This window comes from Bacillus rossius, chromosome 1 (genome assembly GCF_032445375.1).
Source record: "Bacillus rossius redtenbacheri isolate Brsri chromosome 1, Brsri_v3, whole genome shotgun sequence".
In the NCBI taxonomy this organism is placed as follows: domain Eukaryota; kingdom Metazoa; phylum Arthropoda; class Insecta; order Phasmatodea; family Bacillidae; genus Bacillus; species Bacillus rossius.
In genome coordinates this window covers 294,518,626-294,540,254 of record NC_086330.1, presented here as the reverse complement: position 1 = coordinate 294,540,254, position 21,629 = coordinate 294,518,626, and the positions used below count along the sequence as shown (strand labels likewise).

Below are 21,629 nucleotides of genomic sequence, written 5' to 3'. Positions count from 1 at the left end.
TTTCAACCGGGCTGACCATGTCCACATTAGACAGCAAAATATCAGAATGGCCCCCTGGGAAGGGGCGTCGGTCCACTGGCACAAAGTTTAAATCCGTGGCGTACACCGGCCTAACAAAAAGTAAATCACCCCCATTAACAACCAGATAAATTTAAAAAAATAGAAACCCCAAAAAATTTTAAAATTATAGAACAAAAATTAAAAAAAGGTGACGAAATGCCTAATTTCCGGCACAGTTCCCATCACTGTTAGGTACACAATCGCTGCGAACTGCACTATGTCTAGCTTTACTCGGTGTAACCTTCGCACCTGGCTTAATTATAGGTGTCCGGGCTTTAATCACAAACTTAATCACTATGTGTGTACTTGTACTCTTGCAAATACAAGTGTCTGCAGGCAGTTTAAACTTGTGTTCTTGCTGCAGTGTAATGCAGGGCCAACGAATCTAAATCTTAATCAATAAAAAAATCATACTTCTTAACTTACTAAACAATAAACAATTCAGATAATCATTAATTAACATTGTTTGAATTATAATTCATTATTGCTATCTACTTTAACTTGCATAACAATACATGGTCGTTAACAACAACAAAATAAATATTAATATTTTGCTACTAACATTTTGTCGTCGCCTGGCCGACTAGCCGGCTACTCAGTGTTCGGTAGAGAGGGTTCGGGCCGCGTGGCCAAGGGACTAAGTCACCAGGATAGTCATTAATACTCTCAAAGACTGTTTCCAGGTTCTTTATATAAGAAAACAAACCCTTTACAAGGGGCTACCGCGTTCCCGCCTGTGACCGATCCTGTAGGGCCAGTGGCGTAGCGTGGGTGGGGCGGAGGGGGCGGCCCGCCCCGGGCGGCAGCCCGCGGGGGCGGGTCGCCGGTGAAGCGGGTTGAGATCTGATCTATGATTCATTCATTACATGTGTCAGACACACTATAATGTTACATTTTTATCTAAAATTTTGCGCACCAACTATTTTTTAATATTTATTTAAAAGAAAAACTGCGAAATCACTGACAGAGCTCTTTATAACGTTTGTTTGTTTACATACGAACGGCAACATCGCATCACGCCGCGCCGCCCGGCGCGCGCGAGCCGAGTTGAGCGGCACTCCATATTATGTTAATTACTCATACAAAATCTTTTGTTTCACGCGTCGGCCCGTGTCGATGCCTCTCTTTCGCACTCATTGAATTTAGTACTACGCATTGTACTGTAAAGTTTGACCTTAACCCAGGGCAAACCAAACAACTTCCGCAAACCGGGACACAGTAAAACTCCTATATTGCCCCGTACCGCGAGCGCAGGTAAACCCAAAAAAATATTAAAACCCAAACTAATAGCAGGCTTAAAAAATACTAATAATGTTGCGAACAGTGAGAGGAGGCAGGAAGTTAAAAAGACGCAAAATTTATATGACAACATTTAATAAATATATATATCATAAAATCGTTTCATCACAAATCGGCGCATCCATCATAAAATACATACCCTATTACTACTTATAAAAAAATAGCTATATAATAATACTAAAAAAATACTTTAACAATTCCCCCCAAAAATTATAATTTGATCATATACTTCGGAGCTCCGAAAATTAAATAAAATTACCAAAAAGGCATTAAAAATATATAAGAACATAGTAATACAAATACAAATACAAATATAGATACGCACCGGGCGTATCACCGCTGTAAATACCAATTAACATAGGCGAAATCTAGCAAAAAATTGACACACCTTAACATGCAAATAAATATACCAAAAATTTAGCAAATTACAAATTATGGGTTTACAAGCCCTTCTCAGTTAAGTCATTTTCTAACGGTCGACGCCTTTTTTCTTCTAGGTCTGGCAGGGATTGGGTGAAACACGCTGAACGTAAAATCTCAGTTTCAGTTTTATTAGTCCGTTAATTTAAATCCCAAAAATCCAAAAATTATAGTTTCGCACCAGGAGTCAAAGGGGTCAACGGGGCAGTGGCACGGCTGGCACTTACTTGCTTTTTGACGTCGTGATGTCCGGTCACCAAATACACTCGTCTGCTCACGAGTGTTTTTAATGGCAAACCCTTGCCATTATACGTTACCGTAGCTGCAGGTAATTGTACGGATATGACGAATCCTTCGCCATACGTCTTGGAGTTTATTTCGGCGCACATAATTCATCCTTGGAAAATCCTCGCGATATTCACACACGCCTCACCAACCACTCGCGTTCATCGTACCAAAGCGTTTTAAATTATATAAATGAACCCCGTTCATATTCAAAAAGGAACACTCGTATACAGTTACTTCGATGTGGAACCATCACCATGGCCAACCCGCGTTTTACTTCACGTGCGCGCCCGCCTGGGCCTACCAGGCGACTTCGCTCGCCCGTCTCACCTGACGTCATACAATCAGCTGTTCTGCTCGCGCGCCATCTAGCGCAACGATTACCAACATATTCGGTAGTGTCCTCGAACTTTCCAGACCAATTTAATAGCTTAAAATCTTAAACTTAAAAATAATAAGACTAAACAAGAATTACAAATTTCTTTTTTAAAACAACATATAACAAACTTAAATCCAAAATAACTCGTATTACCAGGGCATCCGAAAGATTAATAAAATACGTTAACCATTTCTGCCAACATAAACATTATCAAAGGTAGCAGCTGTAGCACACATGCTACAGTACTGATCTTTGTTTGTTTTAGTGCATCGTGAAGTACCGTTACGCAATCACGCTTTACTCGTATGTTTGTTTCGCGAGAGTTTCGGATACGGAACGAAAGTAATTTTGATTGTGTTTCGATCTTTTAAATACTGTTGAATATTCTAAAACTAAACATTTAGAACTTTACCCAATATTTGAACTAGTTTTTGAAAATGAAAAGAGTCAAAGAAAGCGGTGCGGAATTCCGCAAAAAAAAAAAGGCTAAGAAAGAAGCATATGCGAAAAAGTCTCAAGGTGCATTACTGAAATATTTTAGTTTCAGTTCTGGTTCGAAAGCCACGTTAACGTCTTCGGTGGCATCCTGCAGCAGCGGAAGTGATTCCAGTGTAAGTAGGTATATGATTCCTCCATCTAGAATCATGCATGGCCTAGAATTACTCCAGTTATTTATTATTATTATTATTTATTTATTGTTTACAAAAGTTACAATATATCTTACATTAGTCTCGCAAAACCTATTCACCTAGGTTTGTCTGCGAGTACCGAGTCACACTCGTTCATTAAATCTTATTTTATAATACACTTAAAATTGCTCTAATAGCTGTTTGAACATAGATTATTGTTTAAAAAGTATGGAGTATATTTACATAAATTACATTGAGTTAAGGTACATCTTTTTAAGTTTACGACTGAATTTTGTCCTGCTACTTGAATTTAAAACTTCAAAAGGGGATGTTTTGTAAATCTAGTAGTAGTCTAGGAATATTTTGTTTTTGGATAACTTGATTATTTATGGTACCTGTCATACAAAGAAAACATACTTTTTCATTTAGCTCAAAAATGGCGCCAACGATTTTTCTCAAATTTCTCGTCATTTTATCTTTTAATAACATCTATAACATGGCTTACTCAGTCAGTTTTTACCGGGAAACTCTAAAAAAGGTAGCTGCCATACAAAATCAATTTTGTTTGTAAATTTTCCTATAAGCCCGGCAAACCGCGCCGTCACCAAAACCACTTTTGTTTTGTGATAGATAAAATACTTATTTGAAATTCAAACGTGTCCTCCGGCCAATATTCATGGGAATACATAACTTATTTTACAGGTGCAAGAAGAAGACGTACCTGCCGTCGCAGTTGGAAGTAGTTCTGGTCCCACCACAGAGCAGGGTCAAGACGAAGTCGACTCATCAAAAGTACCTCAAGCATCTAGTCATAAGCCTGCAGAAAAATTGAATGTTGCCAAAGAAGACATAATTGAAATCGTGCCTTCTGCTCCTGCCGAAATCAAAGATGTGAATCTCGACGATGTAGGTTGCTGGCCATCTCCTATGACCGACGAAGTAAGAACGCTTCTAGTACGTCGCGGATCTGACTCAGTACAGCACATCGATTCCAAATTTGCCGATGTTGTTCGCTCAGGGACTTCAACGAAGGGCGGTACCCGAAAACTAACCAAAGAGTGGTTCTACAAACCATTATCTAATGGCGAAAAGGTTCTCCGAACATGGATGGTGTACTCGCCTTTGAAGCAATCCTTGTATTGTTTTTCTTGCAAGCTGTTTGGCAATTCCGGCTCTAACTTCGCATCTGAAGAAGGATTCAACAAATGGTGGAAGCTAAATCCAAGAATAGGAGACCATGAAAATAGCCTGGGCCATGAACAGAGCTTCTTGAAATGGAAGGAGTTGGAAGTTCGCCTGAACTGTAAAGCAAACATCGATCAGAAACAACAAGAAGTTTTCGAAAGTGAGGAGAAGAAGTGGAGGGATGTACTGTACAGGTTGCTGAATATCATCCAGTTCTTAGCCAAACAGAATCTGGCCTTCAGAGGACATCGAGAAGACATTCGAGGAGATGATAGTGGAAATCGCGGGAACTTTCTGGAGTTAGTGCACCTCCTAGCTAAATACGACCCTCTTCTAATGGAACACCTGACAAAGATAAAGCTGGGAGCAAGAGTCTCAGTTTCGTATCTATCTCCAGAAACCCAGAATGAATTTATAAAGTTACTGGGACAGCAAGTTCGATCCACCATCATCCGTCGTATTCAAGAAGCTAAATATTATTGCGTAATCTTCGACAGTACACCAGACACTCCCACAATGACCAAATGAGCCAAGTTCTGCGATACGTACATATCGAAGGAGAAAAAGTTGCCGTGGTAGAATCTTTCATTGACTTCTTCGAACCAAAAGGGAAAAAAAAAATGCAGAAGATCTCAGCAACGATATAATCGCGAAGATAACATCAGACGGACTGGACATACAGAATCTAAGAGGACAGGCTTATGACAATGCTGCCACAATGTCAGGGATCCACAATGGAGTTCAAGCCCGGATTAAAGCACTGAATCCGAAAGCTATATTCGTTGCATGCACAAACCACTCACTAAACTTGGCTGGGGTACACGCTGCTTCTGAACCAGTGGATTCCGTGACGTTTTTTGGAACTCTGGAGAAGCTGTTTGCCTTCTTTTCCTCATCAACTGTTCGATGGAACGCTTTGGTTGCCGTCACAGGTCAAGCAGTAAAACGAGTCACTGAAACGCACTGGAGCGCTAGACATGTAGCTGTCAAGATGCTTAAAAATAAGTTTGAGGTAGTTCTTGAGGTACTGGAACAATTAACAGATTCATCTCAAACTTCCGAAACAAGATCGGGAGCCAGTCTTCTCCTGACAGCCATGCAGTCATTTAACTTCCTAACTTTTCTTGGCTTTTGGGCTGCAGTGCTACCTAAAGTAGATGACGCACAGATTTACCTGCAGCAACGAGGACTAAGTGTGGATAAGTGTGCTCAGAAACTCTGCGCTTTGAAAACCCTCTTAGTGGAAAGTAGAGACCGTTTCGTGCAAGAAGCAATTGACTTTGCTAAGACTCTCTGCGAAAAACTCGGAATCGAACTCAAAACGAGAAGAATTCGCAGGAAAAAACGCATGCATGGCGATGAATCTTCTGAAGATGCAGCTTTGTCTCACGAACAGGAAATCCGTCGAGAGATTATCGCATCATTCGACAAGATCATTCAAGAAATGACGACTCCATTCCAGCAAATTCAAGAAATATCGGACAAGTTCGGATTTTTGATGCCAGCGAAACTTTTGGACAGCAAGTTCGAGTGTGATCTTTCCCGTGTATTAGAAGACATCGACAAGGACGAGTTTCAGATGGAGCGGAAGCGTTTTCAGCAGTTTTTTGTTGTTGCCTGTTCTGAATCAGAGGAAGATATAAGTGGTAAAGGACCACTGGAGCTCCTCCAGTTCATTCAAAAACTGAATCTCGGAATTTCGGTTCCAAATATAGTCATCTTGATTCGTATATATTTGACTTTGGCGATTAGTGTTGCAAGTTGTGAGAGAAGTTTTTTGAAGTTGAAGCTAATAAAAAATTACCTCAGAACTACTATGAGCTCCGCTAGACTATCAAACTTGGCTATATTGTCGATTGAACAAGAATTGGCTGCTAATATTGATTTTGACAAAGTTATTTCTGACTTCGCTGCTCATAAGGCCCGTAGAATCCGCTTGTAAAACCGCTCATCCTATTTTAACTTCAATAAAAGGTACCTCATTGCATGTGAAATTTAATTTTAACTAAGCACCTATAGAATGGGGGCGGCAAAATGGGTCTCCCGCCCCAGGCGCCGAGATGGCACGCTACGCCACTGTGTAGGGTGGAGCCCGGTTCCGCGCACTGTTGCTGTATGAAAAAAAATACGTGATGTCCCGTTCGTGATGAGCAAGACCCGAAAATTACCGTGCAAACGAAAGCGAAAATCCAGCCCGCAAAAGAACTCCGCGACTCGTAAACTGCCGGAGAAAAACACGCACGCGAAAGCAGTGCCTGACTGCACGCCGCGACTGAATGACACGATGACACACCTAACTGACCACACGACTGTGACAGAGGAATCGCTTCCTCTCGGCACTGCATTAACTGCAGCGAGACACCGCGCCCGTTCTCACCGCCTCGGAGAGCTCTCGTAGTCACGTCTCTCGCCTCCTGCGTCCAGCTGCCGACTGACTCCCCTCCCCGCCTCGCGCGACCCAGCGCCCGCGTCCCACCCCTCCTCGCGAGCCCGCGGAACACGCTGATTGGTCACAGGCGGAAGCCGCGGCCTAGGCGCCCGGTGAACAATTAAAAACATTCAAAATACAAAACCCTTCAATATAAAATTAATTAAAAATAAAATATAAGCAAAAATTATGTACAAAAACGTAAAACAAAAATATTTTTACAATAAAAAAATATGTCATACCCTGTAAAGAAACACAAGTTCACACGTCACCGTCACTTGCGTTGCACCACACACTCAAGAGATGGCGCTGGCGAGGCATAACGGCCTGAAGGAGCCGGGGAGACACTTGGGTCGACGTCAATTTCACATTGTAAGTTAAATATTGTCATTATGCATCACAGTGCATTTAATTGTTCATGTTTTCATTCCAATGAACATTTCGTACATTTCACAATACATTTTATTTCATCATGTTTACATGTAATATAATCGATATTTCATTGTGTTTCTTCATCTTGCTTTCATTAGCAGACAAGACTGTGCAGAAAGAGTCGCTTGTTTACTTTATTACAACCTCTTTTATCCTCATTCGGCTGCGATCAACTTGTGCAGCTGTGGAGTCTTATCTTCCCTTCTCATATTTCACTACTTGTGTGTTCTACCCGCAGCGGGCTCGCTGGGTTGAATAATGTAATCATGTTAAGCCGCGTACACACTTGCGCGCCGCGGCTGCAATGCAACACGAAACGCGCGCCACCCGCGCGGCGCGGAGCGACACAGCGCGCCGCGAGCGCGCGCCGCGCACCCGGCGAACCACCTGAGACTGACGAACACCGCAGTTCAGCCGGTCATGTACGACGAGGAAGACGAAATTCTTCTCGTTAGCAGTGCTGTGGTTGTAATAGCTGCTTACCATTGTATGCAACGAAAACATAAGCGTCGATCTCGACGATGGTGGTGCTCAAATCTTTTTAAAGATCGTGTATCTAACCAGATGTTAGGAGTCCTGAAAGCTCAGGAAATAAGTGGCCAATACAAAAATTTCACACGAATGAGCCCGACTACTTTTGAAGATTTATTGATTAAAATTGGACCAAAAATCTGTAAGAAGGAAACACACTTGCGAGAACCGATCACTATTCAAGATCGGTAAGTAGCCTATGAATTGTTTACAATTTGTACTAATGCCTGACAGCAATTTCCCTGTCAGCATTATTAAAAGTGTTAATGTTCAATATGTTTAAGTACACAGGTTTTCAATTTTAATGTTCCAGGTTAGCCGTGACATTGCGGTTTCTAGCGACAGGAGACTCGTACTCAAGTCTGCAATATCTGTTCAGAATTTCAAAGCAGGCTATAGGAGGAATAGTAACAGAAGTCTGCTCAGCGTTAATTGAAGTGTTGAAAGAAAATATCAAGGTAAGTTGAACGTTAGAACAAATAAACGTTCTTATTGCTTAAGTTTTTATTTATAAAACGATATTTTCAAAAATACAGTACTCAAATGATGTAAGAAAGAAAAATTAAATAAATGAACTCATTAAATTCAAATTAAATCAGAGTAGTTCACATAAACAAATAAATAAATTAACACAAAAATTGTGATGCAATTTACACACAGTCATTAAAATCATCAGAACACTGAGATGAATGCGATAAAGGACTTTGCATTGACGCCAGCGGTGAAATGGTGTGACTTGAATTTGTTTGTATACTTGTAGCCGAGGCACTAGGTAGCATAGTAACTTGTGCATGTGGAGTCATTTGTGTCGGGGACCGACCAGCTGGAGAAGACTGCGACAGATTTGGCTCAAAGGGTTGTTGTTGTTGTTGTTGTTGTTGTTGTTGTTGTTGAGCAGGAAGATAAACTGATGAAGTTGATGAGTGGGAAGCTGGCTGTTGCATATACATGCGAGTAGAATAGTTTTCAGGTGCATTGGAATGAAATAGTTGACCTTGACCATAGTTGTATGTAGGTATTTCAAACAAACCTCGATCTGCTTTCATCAAAATGTCATAAACAGCGTGCTGAACCCCCAATCTTGTAGCTGAAGAAAATGTCGCCATTTTGGAAGATAAATATGCGCAAAATGTTTTAATCTCGCTCTGTTCAGGAGACATGTTGAATTTTCCAGCAGTAGCTTGTAGAATGCTAACAGCATCCGCTAGCAGTGCAGTTCCATCACCCTGTTGCCTTCCTTTTGCTCGCTTAGGTGCACTTGGAGAAAGAAATTCTTGGTCTTCATTTTGCACATTCAGTTCTTGATGGACGTGGTTTCCTTCAATGATCACCGGCTCCTTAAACATAATAATTAATAAACATAAATATACTTGCGATAAAAGTATTTATTACATAATCCCTCTACATTAAAAATTCTTAGCTTTGTCAGTACAGAAAGTTTCAATATTTGAAAACAAAGGGCAATACTTGTGAGGGAATGTAAATTTTCATCGAAAACAAATGTGGATATTTTCATATTAAATACTTTCTCTTAACAGTGCACAAAAATACGATTTAAATAGTTCCCAAAAGAATCTGTTTTCCTAGGTAAATTTCAAATGAAAATGAAGTAACCTGATTTTCATGTGAGAGGTCATACAGAAATATTATGTCTGTGACCACTATTGTCTTATCATGTATGTATCTATCCTTTCAGCTCCCCAAAAATCCCGCGGAGTGGATGGAAGTTGTGAAGGTGTTTGAAGATCTTTGGAATCTGCCTCATTGTGTGGGAGCTATCGACGGCAAGCATGTCATTATACAGTCTCCAATGAACTCTGGCAGCGAGTTTTACAACTACAAATCACAATTTAGTATTGTATTGTTTGCTTTGGTAGATGGAAATTACAACTTTTTATTTGCTGATGTGGGATGCCAAGGAAGAATTTCGGATGGGGGAGTTTTTAACAACAGTAAACTGTATGACATGATGACGAAGAGAACTTTGGGGTTGCCATCTCCAACAGAACTTCCTGGACGACAGATGAAAGTGCCGTATTTTTTTGCAGCTGATAATGCTTTCGCCCTTGGAGAAAATATATTGAAACCTTACTCTGGAGATTTAGAGAAGGGTTCTTGTAAAAGAATATTTAATTATCGGCTAAGCAGAGCCCGTAGAGTGGTAGAGAATGCCTTCGGAATAGCAAGTTCAGTATTCAGGGTTTTAAGAAAACCAATCCTCCTGGAACCTGAGAAAGTTCAATTAATCGTTACTGCGATTATACATCTGCACAATCATTTAAGACGGCATTCAACAAACCTATACACACCGCAAGAATTAATGGACTACGAGGAAGGTGGTGTCTTGACGGAAGGTTCCTGGAGAAAGGATGAAAATATGACATCCCTGGTTCCATTAAGAAGTATTCCTAGAAGATCCTCTGCCCATTTTCAAAAAAAAAGGGATGAACTAGCAGACTACTGCGTTAAAGAAGGTGCGATATCGTGGCAGAAGTCATATGCTTGAAACTAACGTGTGTGCCTAATTCGAGAGGTTTACAATGGTGTTGGCAGACACATAAGTGTATTTGATGGTATTATATCCACTTTTTTACTATCTTCCATTTTAAGGCTAAATAATTTAAAACATAAGGCCAAGATACATCTCTCGCCATTTAATCATACTTATAAAAACTATCAACATGTACTGTTAAAATGTTGAGCTTACCGTGTTCATTGTTGGCCGTGGCTTATCTCTGCCTTCCAGAAATTTTAACGACTCGTAGGCGAACCATCGGCTGGTATACACTTCGGAAGTACCTGCAAAAACATGCGCCAGGATTACATAATTTTTTGTTAAAAATATGTCAATAATTATTTTATATTCAGGTGTGTCAATTAATTAAAAAGTATTAAAAATTAGGATATAATTTGTCATGTTATATAAACACATTGATTGTTCTATGTTCAGCAGTTTCATTCAATTAAAGGTAGTGTAAACTATTAAACATATACAATATGCAATACATTTAATGTACATTTAATGTACTGATAACAACAATTTCTATTATATATAAGAGCTACGTATTAACTACTAAATGTGGTATTCAACGACGGTACAGCAAAATACTGTGAAACCTAAAATTAACATTAATTTACTTGCAATGAGAAGTATAATAAAATCTTACCTTTACCAGTCCCTATTGTGTTTTTTTCTTTTGACTTCTCCCTTCTGTACGACGACAGCAAACTAATCATTTTTTTCCTGCATTCATCTTCTAACTGCCCGACTGTAACAGCTATGTCTCTCCACGCATCCATTTTTTTAGCTTTTTTGTAGTAGTCTCTATTACTTGGGTCCCAAAGCACAGGATGTGTTCTATACACTTCAATCAAGCCCAACATATCTTCTTCGCTCCACTCCATGTTCGCTGCGTGTGCGCTGCGAGCTGCAAACACGTCCACACTGGCGCGCCGAATCCCTTTGTGTTCGTCGAAAAAACCGACAGCTGGCGGTTCGCGGCGCGCGGTTCGTGGCGTGCGCGGCGCACGCTCGGCGCGTGTTCGAGGGCCCGTACACACCTGGCGAATCCTGTTCGTGGCGTGTTGCATTGCAGCCGCGGCGCGCAAGTGTGTACGCGGCTTACATTTCACCCTAGTTACTCTTATCATTAACTTGAGTCTTGTCAGCGCTCGAGGCTCCTGGCTTCAGCGTGAATAAAAATTCTTTTCAATCAGCTGTTTCATAACATGCTGTTTCAGGATAGCTTTTAACATAGATATATGTTCAATATATTTTTTTATTTCTTTTTCAAGTAGCATTTTCTTTATTTCAAATCTTTATAACTTCTGTTTAACGATATTGCTTGTGGACACTTGATTGCCGGAGTACTTTTATTTCTCGCGACAAAGGGTTTAGATCCTGTGTTTTTCAGGACCACAATCTTCGCTAATCGTCACAATTCTTGACGAATACAATACAGACAACTATACAACCGCGAGTGATCAGTGTCATGGAATTACGCAATTTTCTTGTATAGGGTCTTTTCTTAATAAATCTTCAAAAACGTCGTTTGCAAATCTCATGTTTTCATTTCATGAAATATCTGTGTATTGACATACAATGTCAAAGTAAATAAATTCATTGGATTTATATGCGAAATGGGTGCATACTTTTCTAATCTGAATCCTGGGGAGAATGCAATCCAACAGATCATTGTTATCCCTAATCAATCCCAGAAATGGTAATAATATATTACATTTCACAATTAAAGTTTTTTTTTTCTTTTCGTTGAGTATAATTTCAACACATGAAATATTTATTTCCAAATAACATAAAATCTTATTAATTTCTTCATAACACAGTGAAGTGCTTTGCAATTGGATTAACCAGCAACATCAATAAATCAAGGTAACCTTTACAATTTTTGCTTGTAGTTGCAAAGTGCTATGTGCTTTTACAGATGCTTTGCATGCCAGTGCTTATACATGTTGTAATACTACGGTATTATCAGATTAACTAAAACTGTTTGTTATTGTTTTACGTTCGTGGTTAATTCCGCTTCCCGGACTTTCGGCAGTGTTTTATTTTGTTTCTCGCATGGTGGCGCGCGCAGCTCTTGCTGCGTCGTCATGACAACAACTGATGTAAATAAAGCGCACGGTTTTTGGAACAGCTTCGACGAGCCTATGCTTGTGTTAAAGTGACGTTTTATTGGCCTAGGTAAAAAGGACGCGTAGTTGTCGCGGCCGTGATTGGCCGATTTCAATTAACAATACTTTTAATCAAGAGAGAAGAGTAAAAGGAGTGAAAATGACGCCATTTAGTGCGTGGTGAAGTTAATTCCCTCGGGAAACATTCATATCTGGCGAGTTGGTTTTCGGTATTCGCAACGTGAAAAAGACGTCGTCGTCAAGGGAAATTGTCAGAGCCGCCCTGACATTGAATGCAGTTGTCAGGCATTTAATTTTCGTGAGTTACGACGGATTTTCTGGACGATCATAATCGTCCAGATATAAGGTATGGCAGGCGTCGTCCTTGTGTAGGGACGCCAACGTAATTTTACCGTTAACCGCAATAAACATTATTAGGATCAGTTTTAACACATTACAAAATTACATGAACATTGACTTTACGGCAGAAATCGGTAAATTAATTACGAATAATTGCAAATTAACCACACACATGACCAGGGGTCCTGCAGCTAGGAATCTCGTGCTCGAGAAAACCGGAGCAACCCCAAACTTTTTACGTTTTGAACACTTCAAGGAATTAATACATTTTATTTATTTTTGTTTCATATTCAGACTGTCTACGAGAAACAACATAGACTGGACTATTTAGCTATTTCATGTTTGTTTTGTGAAACATGACTCGAGGTTTCTCATGTTGAAATGTTAAATTAAATAAAATAATTATTATAATTTTGTTAACTAATATTATTTCTCATTTCACATGTTGTATCCCTCTGGCGCCCCTAAATTAATTCCTGTATTGAGCGTTATATTAACTTATTCAAAGACACGTTTGTGTACAATGTATACACAGCAGAATGGGTTCATACCACATAGGTTCATCGACACTAAATAAGCTTAACTTTTCTTCTCGTTTCTCAGTACTAGGTATACACAGCTTCATATAAATAGGCAAGTCTAGTTTCCATGTACAGGTATTAGTGATATTGAGTTCATACTCATACGAAGAATCATGCAAGCCAACTGACACATAAATACATAATACACTAGTAGCTTCACAGGCTACAATAACATCTGTATAGGTGGCATGTCACTTCACCTCTAATACAGGAAACAAGCGGGAATCACAATTCCGCATAACCACAGGGTAAATTCTGCATAGGTGGCATATCACTTCACCTCTAACACAGAAACAAGCGGAAATCACACTTCCGCCTAACAACATTTTAATTTTCAGTGGTTGCACTACGCCTCACATGGCGTATTAAATCACATTATCACAGTGTAGTACACTTAACCTTCTGTACAGTCAGATCCTTGGTCTGACCTTCACACTTAGACTGCGATCAGCTGTTCATGGTACTATTGCTGTACCATCACGAGGCATCTTAAGCTTATGTCGGTCCTGCTTATATTGTGGTAGGGCTATTGTATGCCCTTAGCTGTGTTATATTATAATGGCCTACTGGTTAGGATGTTGCTGGCTCTGCTAGAGTGTAGCAATTCTCTTGCACTATGTCTGTGATGACATATGGTCCTTCAAATAGCAAAAATAACTTCTTTGTTATATTTCCCAGGCCTTGCTTACTGGAGTTGTCTTCTTCAGTACCTGGTCTCCGATTTTAAATTTCGAAAATTTTGATGCTGGTTTCCTCCTTCGTCGAATGTTCAGCTTCTGCTGTTAATTTCATCTTCACCAATTCTTCTACCTCTTCTCCTGTAGGTAGTCTTGCCTCTTCCGGGACTTTGTCACATTGGGGTAAATAGTTCGGGTTGATCGTCACCGATCTATCCAATCTCATAGCTTCTCCAGGGGTAACTCCAATTGAACCATGTACAGTATGGTTGATAATACATTCCACATACTGCAATTTATCTCGCCATGACTGCTGCGAGCTGTAGCATAATGTGCGTAGTAGGCTTCCTATTGATCTTATGAGTCTCTCCACAGGATTGCTCTGTGGGTGTCGCACACTTATCGTAGTAGGTATAGCACCTAATTTTCGTACACCTTTCTGCCATAAATCACTTGTGAACTGGGTACCTCTGTCTGATAGTACCACTTTAGGTATACCAATTTCTTCGGTGAATAGTTTCAACTTATTCATTACTGCTTTTGCAATAGGGTTCACGATTTCATATACTCTAGTGAATTTAGTAAATACATCTTGCATTACAAATACATATTTCACACCTCCCTTCGACTGTGGTAGGGGACCAAATAAATCAACTGACAATAATTCCAATGGTGCTGTTGGAATGATAGGTTGTAACACACCATGCAGGTGTTGTCCGGGTGGCTTCACCTGGCATAGGTCACAGGCATAATGGGACATATTAGGCCAGTACACTTGCCTTCTCAAGGCCTCAATAAGCTTCTTGCTTCCTACATGTCCTAATGCTACATGTATTTCCCAGGTGACTGGCTGTTTAAGGTCAGCTGGGATCACTGGTTTCCAGTGGTCTTCATACAGGCCTCTTCTCTTTGCTTGAGCAAATAACATGTTGTCTGATAGACAAAAATTCTGGCGAATTTTATTATCAGCTGACTGTTTCCGCAGCTTGTTTATGGTGCTCCTGCAGTACTCATCTTCTTGCTGTTTACTTTGTAAATCCTTCAGGAAATCTCGGAGCTTAGGATTGTTTCTAAAGATTTCTGTCGATACAGGTACAACTAAAAATTCCTTCTGATGATTAGAGGTTGACGTTTAACTCTCTTGCAATTCATGCAGGCGACTGAGGTAATCTGCAGTGGTGTTTGCAGATCCTTTGATATGCTGTATCTGTATGTCATACTCCTGCAGTAGGAGAAACCATCTAGTAAGGCGGCTCCCAAATAGCTTGCCTGCCTTAAGGCATGTTAATGCTTGGTGGTCAGTTAACAGTTTTACAGTTTTCCAAGTAACAGATCTCTGTACTTCTGGAGTGTCCATATTATGGCAAGAGCCTCTCACTCTGTAACTGTATAATTATTCTCTGCTTGGCTGAGGGTGCGACTAGCCATAGCAACAGTTTTCTCAAAACCATCTTCTTCCTGTGCTAGCTTGCATCCTAGGGCTGTGTCTGAGGCATATGTGTATAGTAAAAATTATTTTCATTTGGTTGGATGGTAAATAACATGCTCTGTCAGGAAAAAATTCTTCAGACTGATGAAAGCTTGTTCATGCTCTTCATTCCAAACCCACACTTGACCTTTCTTTAGTAAGGTAAACAGAGGAACTGCACACTGTGCTACTTGATTAGAGTATATCCTGTAAAACCCAATGATGCCTAGGAAAGCTCTCAGCTGTTTCACATTCCTAGGTGTGGGAAAATCCTGGATGTTTTGTAACTTGTCTGGGGCTGTCTTGATGCCTTCAGGTGTGAGTATGTGTCCCAGAAAGGGTAGTTCCTCTCTGCAGAAAACAGATTTCCTGATCTTGACTGTCATACCTGCCTCTTGCAGTCTATGCAGTACTGTGGTAATATGCTGCATGTGTTCCTCAAAACTTGATGACGTAATCAAAATGTCATCGACATATGCCCTTGCAAATCTCTGACACTCGGGTCCTAAGGTTGTATCTAAACATCTCGTAAAGTCAGCCACTGCATTACACGGTCCAAATGGCATGACTGTAAACACATGCTGTTGGTTGCGGAACAGGAAAGATGTATATTGGCAGGAGCTAGGCTCTAGTGTTATCTGCCAACATCCTGATGACAGGTCCATAGTAGTGAGGTATTTCACACCTTGATATAATCTCAATATCTCTGCCGTTTGTACAGGACTTCCTGTCCTTTACTGTAATTTTGTTCAGCTCCCTAGCATCGAGACACAGTCTCACTGTTCCGTCTCGTTTGCTTACACACACTGTGGGGTTAGCATAGGGGCTAGCTTCTCTCCCAATTACTTGCCAATCTATCATGAGTTGTAGGTAGGTTGTGGCTTCTTGTACATACTTCACCGGAATTGGATAACATTACCTGTGGTAAGGTGCCTCTTCATTAATTCTGATCTTGGCTTGATAGAATTTATTTCTGCCTGACTTGTCTGAAAATACTGACTGGACATTTGCCAGTACACTGAACAGCTGTTGCAGCTGATTGGGTGACACACACTTCACCTCTTGTAAAGACTGCCGAATATCTTCAAGTGATGCCTGGAGTTGCTCACTTGTTTGGTTGTTACATATGTGCCTGTGCATAGGTTCATTGTACAAGATTCCAACAAAATTGTCCCTTACATACCACTTGCCAATGAGTGATACTGGAGTCTCACGGTCACTCGAGTGGATAGCACACAATTGGAAATCTATCACTACACCAAACTATGATAGAAAATCAGTCCCAATTATTAATGGTTTCGCTAGGCCTTTCACTACCAGTGCTGTCATATCCTTAGGTTTGCCTAGGCCGTGTGCTGTAATCAGCACCTGTCTATTGACTACAGGGCTGGCCCTTGACGACACTCATATTATCTTGAGTGATGGCACTGGAATCTTAGGTAATTGTATGCCTTGCTGTTCGAGGTAGTTCACTAACTCCTCGCTGATACATGTGACTTCAGCGCCACTGTCTATTAATGCATCTTAATTGCAATCACAAATCTTCAATGTCACATGGGGACAAACTGTACATATCTGATGAACTGTGTTTTCATCATTCTCATTACACAAAAAAACTCTTTTACTTTCTCGAAACATTACAGTGCATATAAACTTATCATAACTGATGCAACTGTATATTGTAGTTGTATCATATACCCCTGAGCCTGAATAGTGGGTTTCTGTTCGGGGCGATCGCACGGGGACCCGTTCTAGTTTAACGTGCCTGGACTGGCACATCCACCTTGAACATGTTGAGGTGCTTCTTCATGGTGGTTCCACTGTCTTGATCTTGCTGCGTTGGACACAGCAGCCTCGAATTCGGCTGCTACTGGATTCACTCCTTCCCTCTGTTAGTACGCACCTTGCTGTGCAGCTGATGGCGCCGTGAATGGTGGCGGAAACGTTGCATTCTGGTATCTTCTTTTGTTAGAGAACTGGCTATTGTAGGCATTGCCGTCCTGATTCTCATGTGTCTGGGGGGCATAATGGTGTGGCATTCGGTTGTCGTCGTGTCGGCCGTTGTATCGAGGCTCAGCAGTTTTCCGGTGCTTCCTCGAATATTCTCTCTCATTGTCTGATGAGGATCTTGGGCGTCGATCACGTGATTCCCTGGGGGGCCGTTTTTCAGGTGAATATGAACAGCGGCGCGTATCCCTGCGGTCGTCCTGCTTCCTCCTGTTTTGGACATCCTCGTCGCTGTAATAGCTACGTGAATTAGATCACCATGTTCTTTTCTTATTGTATGGGCCCTTGCGCTGGCTTGCAGTGTACCTGCCATACGAGCTCTGTTCTCTACCCCTTGGTTACCAGCTCATTATATTAACAGTTGCTTGCCTGTTATCTCTGGGCTTGTTATCCCTGTTCTGCCAGTAGGCATTCATGGGTGCCTGGCGGTTGTGTTGAGGCGCCTTCTCGCTGTCCTCTTTGGTAGCTGGTGCCATGTCCAGTTTCTCCAGCTTATCATAGTTCAGGAGACGTTCCCTGAACTCAGTTACGTCCCTGTATGGCAGACCTGACAGCTGTTTCTGATATTTAAGTGGCAGCTGTGTGAGGATGGCCGCTATGAACTCTTCATCAGTCATGGGCAGGTCGAGGTATCTTGTCTTGTCAAACATGGATGACAAGTGGGCTTCCAAGGTCGTTCCCTTCCTTGGGTCATATCTTTCAGTATGGAGCTGTGCACACAGGTTACTTTGTATACGCAGGCTCCAGTACTGCTGGCGGAACATAGCCTGGAAATGGACGTAGCTCTGGGTGGTTGCACTAAGCATCTCCCACCAGTAGAATTCTTGTCCCTTGAGTGCACTGTTCAAGCACTTCAATACCTCAGTCTCGCTGAGGTTGAACATAGCCGCATACTCTTCAAATCTCTTTAAGAATATTATCGGATTCTCCGTCACACACCTGAGAATGTAGGCATGAACTCTGCCCAATGCTTGTCCGGATGGTGCATCAATGTGGTGGGGTCAAGACTAGATGTGTTAACAAACGTCTGTACCACAGGCCTGTTTGTGTTGGGGTTACCATGTGCGTGTCCTTGGGGCTGGTGTTCAGGGTACAACTCAGTGCCACCCTGTTGTTTACTTGCAGTAGCGGCACTGGAAACAGTGGGTTCTTGGCTCACACTTGATTGAGCCTGATCTTGGCAATCAGCTGACTCAGCTGTAGGGCTTGGGTTGACGGTCAGGTTTTCTAACCTGTCTCGCAAGGTTGCAGTAGCTACTTCAATGTCCCCTAACCTGTTTTCTAGGTGCTGGATATGTCCTCGCACCTCCTCCCTTGCGTTGGCCTGTCCCCTATGCTCATTCGCAATCATGTTTCTCAGCGATGTCACGTGGGACTCCAACCCGTCCACACGGCTGTTATACTGAGACACTTGCTCAGCAATCTGCTGTATCTCCTCATGCTGCTGGGTTAACCTAACCTCAATGTTATGCTCAAGGTTCCTAATACTGGAGCTAGTCTGATCCAATTTTTCAGTCAGAGCAGTGTTGTTTTGCTCCATTCTAGCATTGTTTTGCTCTAACTTTGCATTAGTCTGGTCCATTTTCTCAGTTAGTGTAGTGTTGTTCTGCAGTAATGCCGGCATCACGGTCTCCAATGTTACTGGTGTCGCAGTAGTTCTGTCTTGATGTGACAGTGTGAATAACAGTAACATTCCTGTCCTCATGCTCCATGGTCATAGGAGACATGGGCCGCCCTAACCTCTCATTACTAGAAACTAGACCCTCAATATCTCTCTATACACATGTTCCTACAGGTGAATTCCCTGTGGACGATGTTGTTAGTGACTCACTGCCTGAGCCTTGTGTAGTGGCATAATCATCACATACACTATGTGACCTACTCCTGAGCGAATACGTGTTCTGCTCGTTTGACATATTGGTAGGCTTAGATATAGATGGCACAAATTAATTATTATAAACAAATAGTGCAATCGCACACAATACTTATATTGCAAACTCTTTACACACATTAAACTATTGAGGTTTTAATACATAGCCTCACTTGGTACCTAACCTCAGTCGGGCCCCACTGTTGGGCTGACAGTTAATTCTGTGCGGACCCTTCCAACACTTTGCTGTAGGTCAGAATAAATTATGTAGATAGATACTTTCACAATTTGTGTAGGTGCATATATATAAGGTCCCACTTTGAGGGGACAGTTACTTATGTGCGTATACTTCTGTGTCATATTACTGTGCTTTCCTAGAAGTATAGGTCTAGGCCTTATGTTTGTGTGACAGGTTACTATGTAGGTACTACTTCCTCTGTGTAAAAATTCAAAGCTTAGACAAAAATCAGTCAACATGTGTTAGTACTACTAAGCCACAGTTAGGTATTTGTTTGAAAGTCATGGGCATGGATAAACTGGTAATGATTAAATTACAAATAACATATAACAACACACTAGCAATTTTAATTATTTATTAAAAAAAATATCTCAGGTTTATCCTTAATATTAATACTTATTTATTACTTTCAAACTTCCTAACCATTGGTTAGCACTGCAGAAAACACAAAAATACCAAATGACTGGAATGACGATGCGCACATTCTTTTTCTAAGCAAATGTCTTTAGTTCGGGTTCGACGATATCTTATACAGTTTCAGTTCATAAATTAGGGTTCTTACAAGTTTTTTTACCTCGGCTAGATAAAATTTACTTATGTCGGTAGAGCTCTGAGGCTCTCGCTCATCAGACCACTAGGTGATGATAATTGTGTGTAAAAATAAATTAAATAAAAAAATAGATTCTCGTAGATAATATTACTTAAGTTCAGTTTATCAATGTTCATTCTACATTTAAGGCCGCAATCTGACGATGTGTAGGTGAGAGACGTGATGATTTGACACAGAAATGGAGTAACTGACTCTTACATTTCTTACCCACGTATAATTCACTCCTAATTACTTTATCTTTTTAGATAAAGTCTTAAAAATGCTTGTTTACTTCCTAACAATGCAAATCTATCATCCTTATTTGCGGATGCCTATATATTTTTCTAGCTATTTTGCAGGATATTTTTACGCCGACATCTTGTAGGAGTTCTCTCTTAAGCAGGCTATTACATTCATTTTCAACCTTCTTAAATTAAGTCAGTTTAATAATGAGTGACGTATTTCAAACAGCGGCTCGTGATGGCCGAGAACCAAAAACAGTTACATTAATTAACTTATAAAATCCGCGCCTGACAATAGCGCGGAACACAAAACTTTCATTATTTTAAATAAACAATTATTTAAATAACATTTTTCATTAAGTAATAACGGCGTCAAATTAACCTTTTACTGTTACAAGTCAATACCTCCTTAGAGGGGTCTCTGCAATTTTTCATTTCAAACGTTCGTTTCAGTCCATAGAACAGCAATTACATAGATATACACTTTAAAATAAATACCGTTTTCAAATAAATAAAATAATTTGTATAGAGTACATAAATCAATTAACACAAATAGTTATTTAATCTGGGCGAAAACATTAAATGTTACGGTAAAATGTATGTAAACTGTTAGAGCTAGAGTTAGGTCCCGTTCGTACGTTTACGGCGTTCAAGAAAGGTAATTGGTTTGTGCAGGAGCCCAAGAACAAACTATCCTCTATACCGCGAGGGTAAACGTTGCTTCCGAAGAGCCCGCTAGTAGGCGTGGAGTGCTCTGCTAGGAGGTGCTTGGCGCGGCCAGTGTACTAAGGAAGGCGCGCTGTTGTCACTTACTCGTCTGTTCTTTTCCAAGTGAACGAAGAGCGCCGGAAAGTCCAGAACACAAAACGTGACAACTTCGTAGTCGACAGTGTGAATATTTATGTAAAATAAATATATGTATGTTCAGTTCGAAAGCGTAGGTCAGATATTATATTGGGTTTGCCATAAATATACGTTACCGTGATGCAGTAGGTACTGTGCGTATAGTGAAATATCGTTACGTTTTTCTAGTAGGGCCTGTTCTACAATGCAACGGTAACGGAACAGACGGGACTGAAAACGAAAACGGACCGTTGTTCCGTTCCGTCCGTATTTTTCTCTTTCTGCAATTCACAGACCCGTAAGAAAAACAGCCGGTAAATAGCAAGCGTGACGTCACTAAACTAACAGTATCAAATGAATTACTTTTTAAATCCTTGTATATGTACGGTAGTACATCTGGAAATATAGTAAATAGCCATTTGGAAAATAATTCCGTAATAATAGAAGGCATAATAACTTTCCTCGTTTTACGTT

At 40.7% G+C, this 21,629-nt stretch overlaps 1 protein-coding gene across 1 annotated transcript; it reads right to left on the bottom strand.

Moving 5' to 3' along the window:
- Positions 1-7,825: 7,825 nt before the first annotated feature.
- On the bottom strand, positions 7,826-11,233 carry LOC134527765 (uncharacterized). The gene is made up of 3 exons (XM_063360696.1): positions 10,816-11,233; positions 10,356-10,447; positions 7,826-8,985 (listed from the first exon to the last, which is right to left on the bottom strand). The coding sequence occupies exons 1-3, from the start codon at positions 11,051-11,053 to the stop codon at positions 8,299-8,301; spliced, it is 1,017 nt and encodes a 338-aa protein (XP_063216766.1). The 5' UTR covers positions 11,054-11,233; the 3' UTR covers positions 7,826-8,298.
- Between the last annotated feature and the right edge of the window lie 10,396 nt (positions 11,234-21,629).